At 34.6% G+C, this 16,451-nt stretch overlaps 1 protein-coding gene across 3 annotated transcripts; it reads left to right on the top strand.

Annotated features, from left to right (window-relative positions):
- Window positions 1–6,785: 6,785 nt before the first annotated feature.
- LOC124938136 (citrate synthase, mitochondrial) lies at window positions 6,786–15,946 on the top strand. Of its 3 annotated transcripts, none has more exons than XM_047478511.1 (20): window positions 6,786–6,806; window positions 7,160–7,228; window positions 7,350–7,412; window positions 8,153–8,194; window positions 8,460–8,525; window positions 8,626–8,691; window positions 8,835–8,948; window positions 9,054–9,117; window positions 10,294–10,376; window positions 11,073–11,122; window positions 11,200–11,277; window positions 11,407–11,535; window positions 11,719–11,761; window positions 12,101–12,187; window positions 13,656–13,757; window positions 14,418–14,525; window positions 14,617–14,667; window positions 15,263–15,336; window positions 15,432–15,483; window positions 15,574–15,946. In XM_047478511.1, exons 2-20 carry the CDS (start codon window positions 7,178–7,180, stop codon window positions 15,664–15,666), a joined length of 1,416 nt encoding a protein of 471 aa, XP_047334467.1. In that variant the 5' UTR covers window positions 6,786–6,806; window positions 7,160–7,177; the 3' UTR covers window positions 15,667–15,946. The 3 variants fall into 3 exon arrangements, with proteins under 3 accessions (XP_047334467.1, XP_047334466.1, XP_047334468.1); XM_047478510.1 differs by having other exon boundaries at window positions 6,793–6,863; XM_047478512.1 differs by lacking the exon at window positions 6,786–6,806 and adding an exon at window positions 6,984–7,005.
- The last annotated feature ends 505 nt before the right edge of the window (window positions 15,947–16,451 follow it).

The raw sequence follows: 16,451 nt of genomic DNA, 5'->3' as shown, positions 1-16,451 counted from the left end.
ATGAGACAATGTAGGTTTAAGTGGCGGTGGTAGACTAGAGATGCATTGTTCTTCAGTTTTTCTATCGACAATGAAGGAGAGTTATTGTTGGTTTCGGTGTTGATAACCTCGGTTAACCAATCGGTTTTCAAATTTCGGGGGACTTTTCTGTAGAAATTTAAGGCCTTCGATGGTCCAGCTTCTGTTTGTTGATAAATTTTGGTATGAGGCAAGTCTTGTATTTTAGGGATAATGGTGTTCTTGTTGTCTTGGTTTGTGGTAGTAATGGTGATCTTGTTGGCTTCTATTGTGGGGGTAATGGTGATCTTGTTGGCTTCTGTTGTGGGAATAATGATGTTCTTGTTAGCTTCTGTTGTGGGAGTATAGGTTTTGATGTTGGCTTGGGTTGTCGGAGTAATGATGTTCTTGTTGGATTCTGTTGTGGGAGTATTGGTTTTGTTATTGGCTTGGTTTGTTGGAGGAATGATGTTCTTGATGGAATCGATTTTGGGAGTAATGGTGTTCTTATTGGCTTGGGTTGTGGGAGGAATGATGATCTTGTTGGATTCGATTTTGGGAGTAATGGTGTTCTTATTGGCTTGGGTTGTGGGAGGAATGAAGTTCTTGTTGGCTTGGGTTGTGGGAGGAGTGATGTTCTTGTTGGCTTGGGTTGTGGGAGGAATGATGTTCTTGTTGGCTTGGGTTGTGGGAGGAATGATGTTTTTGTTGGCTTGGGTTGTGGGAGGATGGTCTTGTTCTCTTGGTTGCTGATATTTTGTCTTGTCTAAGCTCCTTTCTAAGCCTTCCCTCAGGATTGAATGGGAGTTTAGGACAGTGGAAAATAGCTCAAAAGTAGATTGTACAAGTTCAATTGCGTTAATTTGGTGCATCTCATTTAGATATTTATCCCCTTGTACCAATTCTTTTGAAGCGGCCACAACTTCCTCAAACATGATGCAAGATTTTGTTGAATCGGTGGCTGCTTAGTAAGATTGGATGTATTGTCATCCACAACCTGTTCTAGTGGAGGCTCCACAGTTTGTTGAATCAGTGGTTGCTCATTCAGAATGGCTATGCGAGCAACTACCCTACCATGTCCAAACCCCCCATGGGCAGCCTCATAACCAACCATGTCGTACATCTTCTGCTCGTCCCAACATCCCAAAATAGGGAAAGTCCTTGAGATCTGACTGTTTACCTTGTACTCAACGACCCGGTCCAAGTAGCACAACTGATACATTAGTATAAACAAATATATATTACGTTAAACCAAATAAAAAATTATGAAGCTAGAACCTACAACAAATAAATTTCTACACTCACCAAAAGAAACGTTAGTGGTCCATGGAAATATGATGTCTTTTTTTCTTCCCATTTATAAACACTTTCAACAAGTCCATCTAAAGTAAACTTGCACCAGTTGTAGTCTTTAATTTTAGATACATCATGTAGGGATTTCAGTATTTTGAATCTGTATAGAAAAATAGAGAGCCTCAAATCATTTTAAATGACAGTGAAGTGGGCTTCAAACCAAGACCAACTGATTTTACAAGAAGGTCTAAATGAAATTACAGAATTACTGCTAGGTAGTTTGGGTATACATGCACTGTGAATTTTACGAAGTCCACAAAAAACTGGATACAACAAACACAACGAAGTCCATCTTGAAGTTACTATCTCCGGTTGTATTCTGTAGAATTTTGTTCAGCATTGTATAGGTCGAAGGACCTCCACTGTTCTCGAATCTATATCTCCTTCTCCACGCCCAGAGATTGTCCTTGTACTCCTGGTCGTCCGTGCGAATTCCTAAACACTCTACGATTTCTAATTCCCCTCTAAGGATGTTCAATACACATTGAACATCCTCTTCATCAATCTGAATCTCCTCTCCATTATGTAGGACGATGCTCCTCCTTCTGGGATTGAAGAGACTCACAATGCACCGTGATACTTCTAGTGGGTATTTTAATATGCCCAGTGAAAGAAGTGAACCAAATCCTATGTCCTTCACAACATCCTTTTGTTCTTCGGATAACCTATTAACTAGGTCGTGAAGGCCCGATGGAGAGGTTCTGCTCTTAAAATCAACATTAGGATCACGAGTCTTTCTTTCTTTTTTCTTAACCTATTTCTCAATAAGTGCTTCATTAGCAGTTGTGGCTAGTATATCCAATGGTGTTGAGGGCGTACTTGATGCCTCAGGTTTTCTTTTCTTTTGTTTAACCCTACATTAACATGTGTGCAATACGTTTATACAAAACAATCGATGAACTACATAATTAGAAATGAAGAAAATATGTAAATTTTCTAACATTAAATATAATTACATCAGTGTTTTAACTTCCGTCGTCGATTCAGTATATGGAACTATTTGCTTTTCGGAATCCTGATTCTAAAATGATATAGTCACATTTAGATTCAAACAAATACAAATAAGCAAACGAAAAAGACCAACACATGAAACTCTAAATACTTCTTACCATTATCGTAGCAGCAAAAGATACAAACCGGAAGAGAAATAGCTTCGGAGGCGAACGAACGGAGACAATAGCGCTAGGTGAAAGAGTAGAGAAGAGTAACCTGGGGGTAGAACGACCAAAGTCGGCCTTGAGAAATTCTATTTTCAAAATACCTTCTCAAAGTGAATGGATTTTCATGAGGCCGTTTAGGTTATTACAAAAATGCGTTTGTGGTTTTACATGAACTTTATGTGAAGCATGCTTCACTCAGGAAATCTTTTATATACTTCAACATTTGAAAAATAAAAGAAACTCGAATAGGCGAAGAAAGCTTCGCCTGTTATCGCCGGATTATGTGAAGCATGCTTCGCTCAGGAAATCTTTTATATAATTCAACATTTTAAAAATAAAAGATACTCGAATAGGCGAAGAAAACTTCGCTTGTTATCGCCGGATTATGTGAAGCATGCTTCGCTCAGGAAATCTTTTATATAATTCAACATTTTAAAAATAAAAGATACTCGAATATGCGAAGAAAGCTTCGTTTGTTATCGCCGGATTATGTGAAGCATGTTTTGCTCAGGAAATCTTTTATATAATTCAATATTGAGGATTGACATTTGATTGGATGGTAGCAATTGAAATTTCTGGCCGTATACAGGTTACAGACTGAGACCGTCCTACGAATTGAAATACAAGACAGGTAAATTGACATGACAAAAATGTTTTGGCGCTTCAATTCATTATTATATCAAGCGTTTGTTTGTTTGTTCCTTAAGAGCTTGTTTGATGGTTGGTATATTTAAAATTTAAATAGTATATTAGATAATATAGTATGTTATAATTTTATTTATATTTTAAACATATTTATATTTAATATAATTTTTTTTGTATTGAAATATTTTATTAATTTAATTCCTTTTATAAAAATAAATTTTATAATGTAATAAAATAAATATAATAATAAGGTTAATTTAGATATTTTAATTAATAAAATGAATGATTTGATTTATGATGGGAAGATTGAGAGTTTTGGAATAAAATATGGGTTTTATCCCAATCACACAAAGATCAAACAGACCCTAAGAGTCAATGCTAATGTTTTTACTTTTTCATTAATAAAATTTAAATTATAATGATGAGTCATAAGGATTGCAAACTCGTCCTCCGATTTGATATTTGATCACGGGAAATTTAAATTTACTTTTTCTGAATGCATCTGATTCAATTGTTAAAAATTTTTTCTATAAAGGTGGGTTAAAACCATCTTGGTCCAAATGAAATTCGTGAGCATGAGCATTGTTGTGAGTGTGTGGTTGTTTAAGATATTTTGTTCGGATCTACTCTTTGGGAGATTCTCTGTGGTAGAAAACGTCTTCAATGAAGATGAAGAGAGTTCAGTTGTGGTGGAAAACATCTTCAGTTACTACAAAATCTTCATACCTGAAGTAGAAACTACCGACCAAATGAAGATCATACATGTCCACCGCTGGTGGGAAGAGCCAACTGTAGGAGATTCCCTGGGGTGGAAAATATCTCAAGTAAGAAATATCTCAACAAGTGGGATTCATTAGCCGTGTGAGATCCGTTGTGGTTGCTTTAATGGAGATGCAGATGAATATTGTTTTAATGTACAACTGTGTTTATCAAACGTTGTAATGCAGATGAATATTGTTATAATGTAGAATTGTTTATGAAACGTTGTAATGAAATGTAGTTAATCGAATTATAAAAAATAATTGTTATATATATGTTAATTCAGGTTTAATTATGTCAATTATAAAATAATGAATAAATAGGAAGGAATATATATATTATATATTTATTTACAATTCTTGCTAAGTATACAGAGACTGTCGTACAATTGTGTGTTGAGGGGACAAGATAAATTTGCGGCGCTTCTTCAATCATATATCTTGATTCAATATTGCAGATTAACCATTGATGGGATTTATTATACAAGTGATCCATGCTTCGTTCTATGGAGATTGTTCTCTTTAATAAACAAACTATAAAGCGAAGCAAACTTCGTTCCCTATAAGCGTTGTAAACTATTAGTAACAAGTGAATTGGACTTCGTTCTCTAGCACTGGGTTCGTGTAATAAACTAACTAACAAGCGAAGCAAGCTTCGTTCCCTAAAATCATTAGAGGTTTTACATTTGTGTATTTAGGGTTTTACGAATACAAATTAATTTAAATAAAATATAATTAACAAGCGAATTATGCTTCGTTCTCAAGCACTGGCTCACTGTAATAAACTAACAAACAAACGAAGCTATCTTCGTTCGCTTGAATCATTATAAACGGTTCTATCAAGCGAAGCAATCTTTGTTCTATGTTTTCACAAGAATGCATAAGGGGTTTTACAAGAATGCATTAGGGTTTTACATTATAGTTTTAAATGAAAATGACATCCATATTACAATCAATCATAACGACAATGATTCGAATTATATAACTTCACAACAATTGATTTTCATTTGAGTGTCAAAAAACATTTCATAATCTATTTACATAATTACTATACAGATTAAGCAACCAAATAGCAGTTCACAAAAATAAATTAAGCCCTAATCTGATTAATCAGAGGATGACTCGTCATTCGGTCCCGTCATCGATACGACTTCTTGTTCGACGATGGGTGGAATGTATAACTGACCTGCTTCATTCACAACATTCATCCATCGATTGGGGAATGAAACTGTAAGAGAAAGATCCATTATTGATGCGTACTCGAGGTAAAGATCAGGAGAAATAAGCATCAAGTCCGCCGGAGGATTGAGTGCATTCGAAGGTAGGGGATTCTGTAGGCCAAATTGTCGATATATAATAGTTGTGCAGTAAGAGGTAGATCCCTCTAGGCCCAACACAATGATAAATGGAAAACCCCTCATCTCGTACATCATTTGACTAAAGAGATACCATAGAACAATGAACCGAATTGGGTGAATATCAGAAATAGAATTCTCAAGCCCTATTACAACGATCCTTTGCACATGTAGATTTGCAAAGGAAGGGTAAGGAATTGAAGGATGGGGCAACCAATGCAATTTGTATAACAACCAGTGGTATAGAATTAAAGGTGATCCATGGCGGGAATAATTATTTGGGTCTGGAACAAAGTCGTTGAGACCAAGGAGTGTCTCAGCGAGTACAAGGCCAGCCAAACATGGGGCATTTCCTATTAGTGCAGGAACTACCTCCAGGAGCCTATTCGAAGGCTATAGTCCTTCAACTGGACACAAAAAAATGAACAAGAACCACAAGCATGATTAGTTTGCTTTATGTGTGGCTGATGGTCCTTTCAGCTCCCTGGACACGCCAAATGTAACCGTCTATGTGCGTCATATTGAGAAATCCATGTTGGAGGGTAAACAAAACAGCGTTAAACATTGTACAACCATAGAAGTTATGGAAAATTTCGAATGCAAAATGAGGTTCATGATTGATAGACAAAACAATGAGTTCAAGACTCCCACACCTAAGGATGGAAGCAAAGTCCTCAATCATCGGGCATATGTGCATGTCCTCAATGACAAAAGAACGAGTGTCCGTATTCCATCTGCTTTGCATGTGAGCCATCATTCCATCGTGAACGTTTATTTAGATAAGAGGTAGAATCTCATCTACATGATTGACACCCAAAGGGATAGGGTCATCGTTGATCAGACTTAAGTATCGCTCCAGCTGTTGCTGCGACAAAACCGACATCTCTGGGTCTATCTCTACCTCCTAAGATGAGTATTACACTAAATGAATGAAGAGAATGAATGTGGTAGTCAAAGAACCGGTTTGTCGGTACAAATTTGGGAAGGAGGGAGTCAAAACAGAAAGAGAGAGTGAGAGGCTAAATAAATGATGACAATAGCTACTGGATCAAGGTTCGAAGGTACAAACATGAGAGTGATTTCGTAGCGTTTTGGTTCGACTCACGTTAAGATAAACCTTTCGCGTTGAGAGTGAGAGGAATACAGAGACGGGGATGAATTGCAGCGAACGGGGAACCCTTTTGCGTTTTTTATTTTCTCCTTCTATCCGACATGACAAATCACGTCGGATTCGCTGCATTCGCTCCCCTAAATTATTTCTTTTAAAATAAACCAAACCTAACTAGGCCTATGTTAGAGTTTATAGTTTTAGTTTTTATTAATAAAATTTTACATCTTTTATAATAAAAAAGATTAATCTTAAACCTTTATCATTAATTATATTTAATTTTTATGATTTAAAATAATAAGCATACTTTTATCACTTACCTAATAATCCTAATAAATAATTTCAAAATAACCCCCCAAATGAAACCAGCAGCCACCATTGGACTTAGCGTGACATCTCAGAATTTGTCTGTAACACACTTTACAGAAAGGTCAGAGCTACTTACAAATTCTCTCTTTCTCTCTCTTGTTTTGATTTCCGAGTCCAGGTATTGCTAGATTGTCGGCTATCCTACTTGAAATTTCTACGTCTTCGCTTGCATTTGATCCGACTCTTCTATTCTTTGATCACATCACTGATTTCTGTTCCTCCATCGAAGTGCTTGATTTGCAATTATTTGTATTTGTTAGGTTTGATTTGATATTGTACTAAGTCGGTATTTCTCAATGATATAAACTCGTACATTAATGTATATCTTAGGGGAATTTTTGTGTTTGTACTGGTATAATCCGAGATGCAAACCGAATGATTGATTTGAGTTCTGTTGCTTATGGATTGATGCAGTGAAGTTCGTGACAAGACATGGTCTTCTTTCGGAGCGTTTCTGCACTTTCCAAGCTGCACTCACGTGTTGTAAGTTCCATTTTTTCATTTATTTGAAGATTCTTTTGATTAATTTCATGTTTGTTGGTTCTTCCTGTTGAAGCTTTATTTGGTTTCATTATTGTCTGAATTAATACGTTTTTGTTGGCAGGCCCAGAGGCCAAGTCTTGGGAGCACTGTGCGATGGCTTCAAATTCAGACGTCCTCTGATACTGTAAATACATAATCTTTATAAACTATCAGAACTTACATTTCTTTAACCTCCTGTAACTGTCTAGTGAAAATGTGTTTCTAGGCTTTCATTCATTCTACCTTGTTAGCCTTTTGTTCCCCAGCTTCTGTTCTTATTTGGAAGGAGACAGGATAAGCAGGGGCCGGGGAGGCATTCTTGTGTAGAAGTTTCATGTTAAGATCATACAATTGAGAATAATGTTCCAACTCATATAATTACTTGTGTTATATAGGCATTGTTTGTTCTTCAAATGTGTATTCCGAAATTTGTTGATTGGTGGTTATTTTCTGGGAATATAAAGTCATATTTTGCATCAGATCTAGCAAGGAATTAAAATATTGTCTCGTAAGTCCATTTATCATGATTTCTTGTAGAGAAGTGGAAACAGTCCCTATAATATTTACAGACACTATATGAAGGAGAATAAAACTAGAACCTAGAAGAATCTGCTGTTCTCCAAAAAGAGACAAGGTTATGGTTCAGCCATAGGGGAAATAAACTTCTAATATCACCTAAAATGTAACTCATTTTCTTTGGTTCCATGTATGAAAAAGTTATTAATGGAGATCATGAAGAATTTATTACTAGATGTAGAATAGAGAAATTAGTGATATATATATATATATTTTCCGTATTGCTAGATTTTGTGGTATCTCTTCCAAAACTATCATATATGAGAAATTTCAGCCCATCCTTCACACACTAATTTTCTTTGTGTATAGGACCTTCAAGCTCAGCTAAGGGAATTGATTCCAGAGCAACAGGTACTTGATTAGGCTCAAATCAGTTTTTATTTTCTTTCTTTTTCAATTTATTCTTATTGGAGTGGGTTTGAAGTCAATGGTAAATACTAAATAGTATCTCTTTCCTATTATTTACAATAGTCTTAGATATAAGATTCTCAAGATTGTAAGTTGGAAAATATTGATAACCTCTTTAATTTGCTCTCATTTCAAAACTTCCTCTCTTTTATTAATTCATTGATAATCTAATTAATTGAGAATCCTATTAATGTCATATTTTGTACAGGAGCGCCTCAAGAAACTTAAGTCAGAATATGGAAAGGTTCAACTGGGTAACATTACTGTAGACATGGTAAATTTGTCCTCCATCCATTGTCCTCCATGTTTTCTTCTTCACCTTTAGCCAATCTTCTTAAAAATGGTCTACTTTGTGGTGTATTTTCTTTAACCAGGTAATTGGGGGGATGAGAGGAATGACTGGTTTACTATGGGAAACTTCATTACTTGATGCGGAAGAGGTATACAATCAGTTCATTTTAGTTTTTTTCATGTATAAAATAGCTTATCATTTAATATCAATTCAATAAAAAATTGGTTTATCCGACACGTACAGTCATGGATATCCTGCTTTTCTTCTATATCTTCTTGTTTATTTATGTAGGGCATTCGCTTCAGAGGTTTGTCAATACCTGAGTGTCAGAAGGTATTGCCAGCTGCAAAGCCTGGTGGAGAACCACTGCCTGAAGGGCTTCTTTGGCTACTCTTAACTGGAAAGGTGTGTTCTTTTAGCATTTTGTATAACTTCCTGTTAACTATATCTGAATGGCATATTGAGTCATTTTATGCATGTCAGTAAGCTTATTCTTTCACCTTTGTGCAGGTGCCATCTAAAGCACAAGTGGATGCATTATCCAGTGAATTAAGTAGCCGGGCTGCTGTTCCGGGTGATTTTTTGTTCCACTATTTTCCCTTTAATAATTCTATCTCACAAGAATTTTATCTCTACTTTAAAAATCTAGAAATTTGGTTGCTCATTGGGATTGAGATATGAAGGTGTCTAAATGATAGAAGAGAGAACAAATAATTCTTAGTTTATTCCTTATTTTGTGATGCTTTACAAGAGAACATTATATGGGTATTTATAGGACAATAAAACATAAAAGAAGTAAATGAGAACACATTGGAAAGTGAGTGAATTATAGGAAGCAGTGTTCTAAACGGCGGTAGGCGGTGGCGGAGCGGTAAGTGACTGCCTACTGCCTCGGGTGCCTAGGCGGTGCTTAGGCGGTGCCTAGGCGGTTGAATATAAATATAATAAAGATGTTCTATAATTATCATTTTACTAAAAAGTCAAATTAATATTCTCTAATATAGTAACATTTAACAAAAATAAGTATGTAGACGAGTTAGAAAAGAGATAGATGATTAGATAATCTAAGAAAATGTAGATGATCAAGGAGGTGAGGTGAATGAGATAAGAAACAGAAAAGAAGAAGATAAATGAATTGAAATGTAAAGAGTCGTTTCAAAATTTAAATAGTGGGTGATAAAGAGTTTTTTTTATTAAATATATATATACATATATTAATATTAGTAATTAATTAATTAAAAATAATAAATAATTAAATAATCTGACCGCCTCATTTATAGGCGGAGCGGTGTTGGACCGCCTACCGCCTGGGCGCCGCCTAGGCGGCCGCCTCGACCGCCATTTAGAACACTGATAGGAAGAAAAAAAAGTCTCCTAGGAATATACACAATTGCTAGAAAACAGATCTGCAAATAATACAAAGTAATTAGTAATGTAACAAAATACAACTTAAGATTTTCTTAAAAAATAATTTCTGAATGGACTCTATGCTCACCAGTAATAACAACAATTTTATTTAGTTATATTTTAGACACTTGTTCACAACACGTTAGATTGTACTCCTCTTTCCTTGGAGTGACTACTTTTCAATTTATGTTTTCTGCCTTCCTTTCACTTGTTTACACTTGGTGTTTGTAAAGTCTATGTGTGTTGGGTGTGAGATTGACCAGTTATGAAGCTGAAGCATACTCACCCATCAGTCTAGTCTGAATTCAAGAATATTATTTTGAGACTTCAACTGTGAGTGCAGATCACGTGTACAACACAATTGATGCTCTTCCAGTTTCAGCTCATCCAATGACTCAGTTTGCAACTGGTGTTATGGCCCTCCAGGTTGACATGTGCTTTCTGTTTCTTATTTTGTTCATTCATGACCATAATGCATTTATTTTTCACTCAATGGAATTATAGGTCATTTATGTTCTGACTCCTGGAGTTATCTATTAATCAGTCCAAATGTAAACAGAAAACCATATAAGGCTTTTCTGTAGTTAGCTCCAAATTGCTAATGAATAGGAAAAATATAAATTGCTGCGAACTTACCTTGTCTATCAATAGAGAAAAAGGATGGATTTGCTTTGGGAGCGAAAAACATCAAAAATTGCTTAGAGAAACTCTATTGTGAAAGGGTTATCGCTAATGTTTTAATGTTACCTTAAGCGAATGGTTTTGCTATATAAATAGTCAAGAAGAGTTGAGCTATTAAAATGAACTTTCTAGCATTTAACTTAAGTGTCATTGAAGGGTTTCGTCACACACTTGAAGTATAGCCCAGAAAGTCGAGTGATTGGAGAATTGGTTTATCTGAATTTTTACTGGTTGATAAAAAACCATGATGCACATGATGGACTTATTTCAGCACTATGTCAGATATTTAGCTTTTGTAGTTGATTGGCTACTCTGCTATGTGAATTTCTGAACATACTTGAGTTCTCATTTGCAGCAGAAGCTCTTATTGACATGGTTAGCTCAATTAATAGGATTCTTTGAGTGAATTGTAAATCCTTGTGACCTACTTTCTCTTTCCAGGTTCAAAGTGAATTCCAGAAGGCATACGAAAAGGGTATTCACAAATCAAAGTAAGCTTCATACTGGAGTGTGTTTCCTGAAAATGCATATCCTTAATATAAAATCACTTAAACTTTCCCCTTTGCAGGTATTGGGAACCAACATATGAGGACTCCCTTAATTTAATTGCCCGATTGCCAGTTGTAGCTGCTTATGTTTATCGTAGGTAAAGTGTTGGATCAAGCTACGTTCACAATTGTGTTTCTGTTATGGATAGAGTTAAATCACAACTTATTTTACATGTTAATGTTGATCACAACTTATTTTTATCCAATTACTTTTTTTATGGTAACAGAATCTACAAGGATGGACAAGTTATACCCAAAGACGATTCCCTAGATTATGGTGCGAATTTTGCTAAAATGCTAGGATTTGATAATTCCGAGATGCATGAACTTATGAGGCTTTATGTTACCATCCACAGGTATTTGTGCTGTTATTTTATGCTATAAGTTATTTTGGTGGAGAATGATAGATGGTGCTTCCATGGTGTCATTCTAACAATTTGTGCTGTTATTTCCGCTATCAACATGTCACATTCTACCAATTTGTGCTGTTATTTCCGTTATCAACATGTCATTCTAACAATATATTACACCTGATGCAGTGATCATGAAGGTGGAAATGTTAGTGCCCATACTGGTCACCTAGTAAGTGATAGCTCCCATCTTTGCATTAGTTGAAACAAAAAGTTGCAAACACGTTTTTATTTTGTAATCTACCCTGATTTATGTATACATATATAATATTTTTTGATAAGCAAAAATTTATAACGCGAAATTCGCATTGACCATGGGAAAACTAAAACATTACCTTACAAGTTATGCCATCTGTTGGCGAAAATTAATCAAGACATAAATAATCAAATGCTCAAAAACCTCAATATATATATTTGTCTTTTTATTTGTTCCTGTCAGTTATATTTATGATAGCATTGATTCAGTGGGTGCTCATGATTATTATCCCTTTGTTTGCTCCTTTTTATTCAGGTTGCTAGTGCCCTTTCAGATCCTTACCTTTCATTTGCTGCTGCACTGAATGGTTTGGCTGGACCACTTCATGGGTTGGCGAATCAGGTATGTCATTCTTTTAGCTGTTTCCTGGTGGCTTTTAATCTGAATATTTTTAGCTATCGTTTCAATGTGCATTGCACCTGGATTAACGTGAGCTTTAGAGAAGCATTTTTTAATCAATATAAGATGACCTGGCTTTCATTTTAACAGTATCCGAGGAACAATTCAGTTCAACTAAACCTTCATTTTATCAGTTAAAGGATGGATAATTCCAGTAAAACTGTTGTATTTTTTCAGATAGACTCATGACAACTCATGTCATGTCATGACTTGTACTTGAATTTATTTTATTTGAATGTTTCACCATGATTCTTTTGATATTCATATTAATTGTGGATTAATGAAAATAACTTTGTCCTTTTAAATTTTAAAAATAATCATCAGGAGTACTGTCTACATCATGTTGTTGGTTATACTTTCAAATTCTGTTTGACGTAAGTTGATTGATCATGACAGAACTGGAACTTTATGTTTTTTTTGGGGTTTTCCCTTTTGCTTGATCCAATCAGGAAGATGGGCATTTATAAGAAAACCAGTTATTAAAACTTGATCATGATCTTTTTTCTTTATGCAAATTTGGTCATTACAAAAGGTGAAATCGATTTTTTATATGTGATTAACGATGTCTTATAGTTACTTAAGCAGATCTTGAATCTTTACCTAGCATTTGTTTATTTGATTTAGCATATTGATACTATGAAACTTGAAGTCACTATTAGACTGATCTCTGAAGTAATCTATCTAGCTCTTGTAGTGACATGCCTTCTCTCTTGTTACCAATCATATTAAAGATTGATTTACTCTGTATACCATTCTAGATAAGTGGCACTTCCAACCATGGTAGGAATACCATAATAAGTAAAAGTTAGACATAAATATTTTAGAAATTTCAATGGCCCTTTATGGTGCATAATATTTTTCATGTGGTATCTTGCATCTGTAAAGGTCAACTTGTCATAATATTCAGTTTGAGCTTGTAATACCCAGACCCAGGTTCTGCGGCGCTTGTGAGGATATAGGCTATAGATGCCTTAAACAACTGGACCACCACAACCCAAGCCCTAAAAGATACCAATAAATATAACTATACCCATTAGCCTCACACTTATATGGAGTCAATATTTGATGTGATTTATCGTTGTGGGACGTCACAATCCCCCCAATATAAACATGATGTGTTACATTAATTGATGCTAAATGCTTTTCATTTTTCTTAAATGCATACAGAACCTCAACATAAAATGAAAGCGATAACCCCACTGTCCTGCAATGTCATGCTTTTGTTTCATAAATATTACATGGGGAGAGTTGGACTATTTGCATTCTGGATGGAATGCTGCTTGGTTTCAATATGTAGTTATTATCCAGGCTTGTAAAAGTCTGGACAGTTTCCCATCTTTTGTCCTGTCTGTGCATAGGGAAAGGAGATGTGGATATTTTTTTTCTCCTTCATCTAATATTTTATTTTCAGGAAGTCTTGCTCTGGATCAAATCTGTGGTAGATGAGTGCGGGGAGAACATTACCAAAGATCAATTGAAAGATTATGTCTGGAAGACACTGAATAGTGGAAAGGTATGAAAATAGATGTTTTGGATAATGAGGGATGTCTTGTTACCAATCCTTTTTCATCTTGATCATGATATGAAAAATCTTTTTTTATGAAAATTACAATTATCTTAAAGATAATCGGATCATGATAAAAAAAGACAAATCTCATCGTGATAAAGAATAATCTCATCATGATGAGAAAAAATCTCTATGCCAAATGAATAAAAGAATTAACACTATTATTTGGATCATCATCAAAAAAATAATTTTTATGGATCATGAAAAATTAATCATCCAAATAAATCTTTATACCAAAAAAAGAATCACTTTCAATTCTAACTTGGGATGATCTTCTAATGAGATCACCAATCATCAGTTACAAATAGACTCATTAACATCTTTATCAGAAAACCAAGCTAATGCATTGTGGTCCACATTCTCATGCCTATCCTGATTTCTTTCACCCTTCAAAGGCTTTTTAAGTTGATGATGATCCTACATTTGATGAGTTTTCCATTCATTTTTGTGGGCTTTCTTCTTGAAAATCCAACAATCATTTTTAACTTTCTCTGTCTAAACTGACTTGGGATTCTCTTGCAACAGTTTCCGTAAATAAATGTTTTAACATGTTTAAACTGATGGATTTGAGTTCTAATGGTTAGTTTGTGCTTGCCAAATATTTAGGTTGTTCCTGGATTTGGACACGGAGTTCTGCGTAATACAGACCCAAGATATTTATGCCAGAGGGAGTTTGCGCAAAAACACTTACCCAATGATCCACTTTTCCAACTGGTTATTACTTTTTGACCTATATTAATATTAACCTGAATGCTTATAATATTTGAAGTTTTCATGAACTCACTGAGATTTTTTTCAACTAAAGGTTTCCAAGCTTTTTGATGTGGTGCCCCCTATTCTCACAGAGCTTGGCAAGGTAACTCCTATATGTCTAATGACTTCACCTTTTGTGCTTTTGGTTATAGATTTAATTCTGCATCAAAATCTCACATAACTAGACAACTATAGTTTCTACACTCCGGTAAATTACCCATAAGCACTTAAAAACAGAAAATATTCATATCTCCCTCCCTTACTATAGATATATTAACAAACCTTTCCGGAAGCGGGGATCATGGCTGTTGGGTGTCATGCTAGTTCTACTTAATTAAAAAAAAAACCTTGTTTGAAGATGATAAACTATTACAAGGAGAATGCAATTTATAGTTATTTTTTTGAAAACGCCCCAAGTAGGGAAATTCTCTAAACACCCAATTGAAATTGGCAATATTTTCACAGTTATGTTTGTTAATCACAGTGATCTAGAAATGAAATTTATTTGGATCATGACTTTTATACCAATAGAAGCAAAAAAATCACACCTAGAAAATTATTGGATCACCATCCAAAAACGAGTTTCAGCTTTTACTTCAATGATCCAATGGAATTGTGATTGAGACATAGATCGTGTCACAATATTAGTTTCCTAATAGGCTCATCTTATGCATGTTATTTATGGGATGATCTTGTAGGTAAAAAACCCTTGGCCAAATGTTGATGCCCACAGTGGTGTATTGTTGAACTATTACGGTTTAACTGAAGCGAGGTATATTTCTATTCCAAACACTATTTATCTAGCATCCACATATATTATTTGTACAAGCATTAAAGTGGAATAAGCTGATCAAATATCTTTTGCAGATATTACACTGTTCTTTTCGGTGTGTCGAGGTCCATTGGCATCTGTTCACAGGTACGTACATATTTCTATTTTTGGTTATTTGCTTCTTCACTTTGTTTTTTGAACTGGACCTTACTAATTCGTTTAATGTTGTTCTTTTAGCTAATATGGGACCGGGCTCTAGGGTTGGCTCTGGAGAGACCAAAGAGTGTTACAATGGACTGGCTTGAGCAACACTGCAAGAAATCAGCTTAACTAATATGACTTTGAGGAGGTTTGTGTCAATAATGGGTTGGTTTGCGTCTTGTCTCTTTGTGGGGCTCGTATAGAGTTTCATTGAATATTCATTTCACCTTTGTGTAATTTTATGGTGAACTTTTTTGGTACCCCTTAATTGCTCTTCTCCAGATATATGTTAGTGTACCTGTTAAAAATTGTTCATCGAAGGGCTTTTGTTTATGAGGACCATTGGAGGTATACATAATTACATACCATCTACAATTCACAATAAATTAGTAAAAAGACATTGACTAAATTCGTTTGTCCTAAAAAATTGAAGTTCATTTTGATTTTGTGTGATGTGAGTATGTTTAATTTTGTGTTAAACTAGTCAATTATAGATGTGGGTTGGTATGGCACATCGTATATCGTAAAGGTTATACTGATACTGTTGAAATCTTGATACGATACTAGTAACATATCGATCCTAGAGATAACTGAGGCCTCAAATTTATTTGGAGAATAAAAAATGAATCTCCTAATATAATATTATAGAGAACAAATACATTTAGATGAAGATCTTTTAGACTTTGTGATAATAGAAATTATGATTTAGTTATTTTTAATTTCACTAGTTTTTATTTATTTATAATTATATATATATATATATATATATATTTTATAGATATTATTTCTGTATCGTGGTATACCGAAATTTTGGAAAACTCGTACCGATTTTTTACCGATAATTTTGGTTCCTGTATTATGCTGTAATAATTTTTTCGGTATTAAAAGTTAAAAACCCATGTGTAATTGTAAAA

Source organism: Impatiens glandulifera, chromosome 5 (genome assembly GCF_907164915.1).
Source record: "Impatiens glandulifera chromosome 5, dImpGla2.1, whole genome shotgun sequence".
In the NCBI taxonomy this organism is placed as follows: Eukaryota; Viridiplantae; Streptophyta; class Magnoliopsida; order Ericales; family Balsaminaceae; genus Impatiens; species Impatiens glandulifera.
This window is presented reverse-complemented; position numbering and strand designations above follow the sequence as displayed.

What these genes read in the sequence shown, in the direction of transcription:
- LOC124938136 (XM_047478511.1), top strand. Translation starts at nt 7,178, where the DNA reads ATGGTCTTCTTTCGGAGCGTTTCTGCACTTTCCAAGCTGCACTCACGT. An exon ending in GGCTACTCTTAACTGGAAAG is followed by an intron (nt 8,949 to 9,053) that starts GTGTGTTCTTTT and finishes ACCTTTGTGCAG; the next exon opens with GTGCCATCTAAAGCACAAGT. An exon ending in TTCATGGGTTGGCGAATCAG is followed by an intron (nt 12,188 to 13,655) that starts GTATGTCATTCT and finishes TTTTATTTTCAG; the next exon opens with GAAGTCTTGCTCTGGATCAA.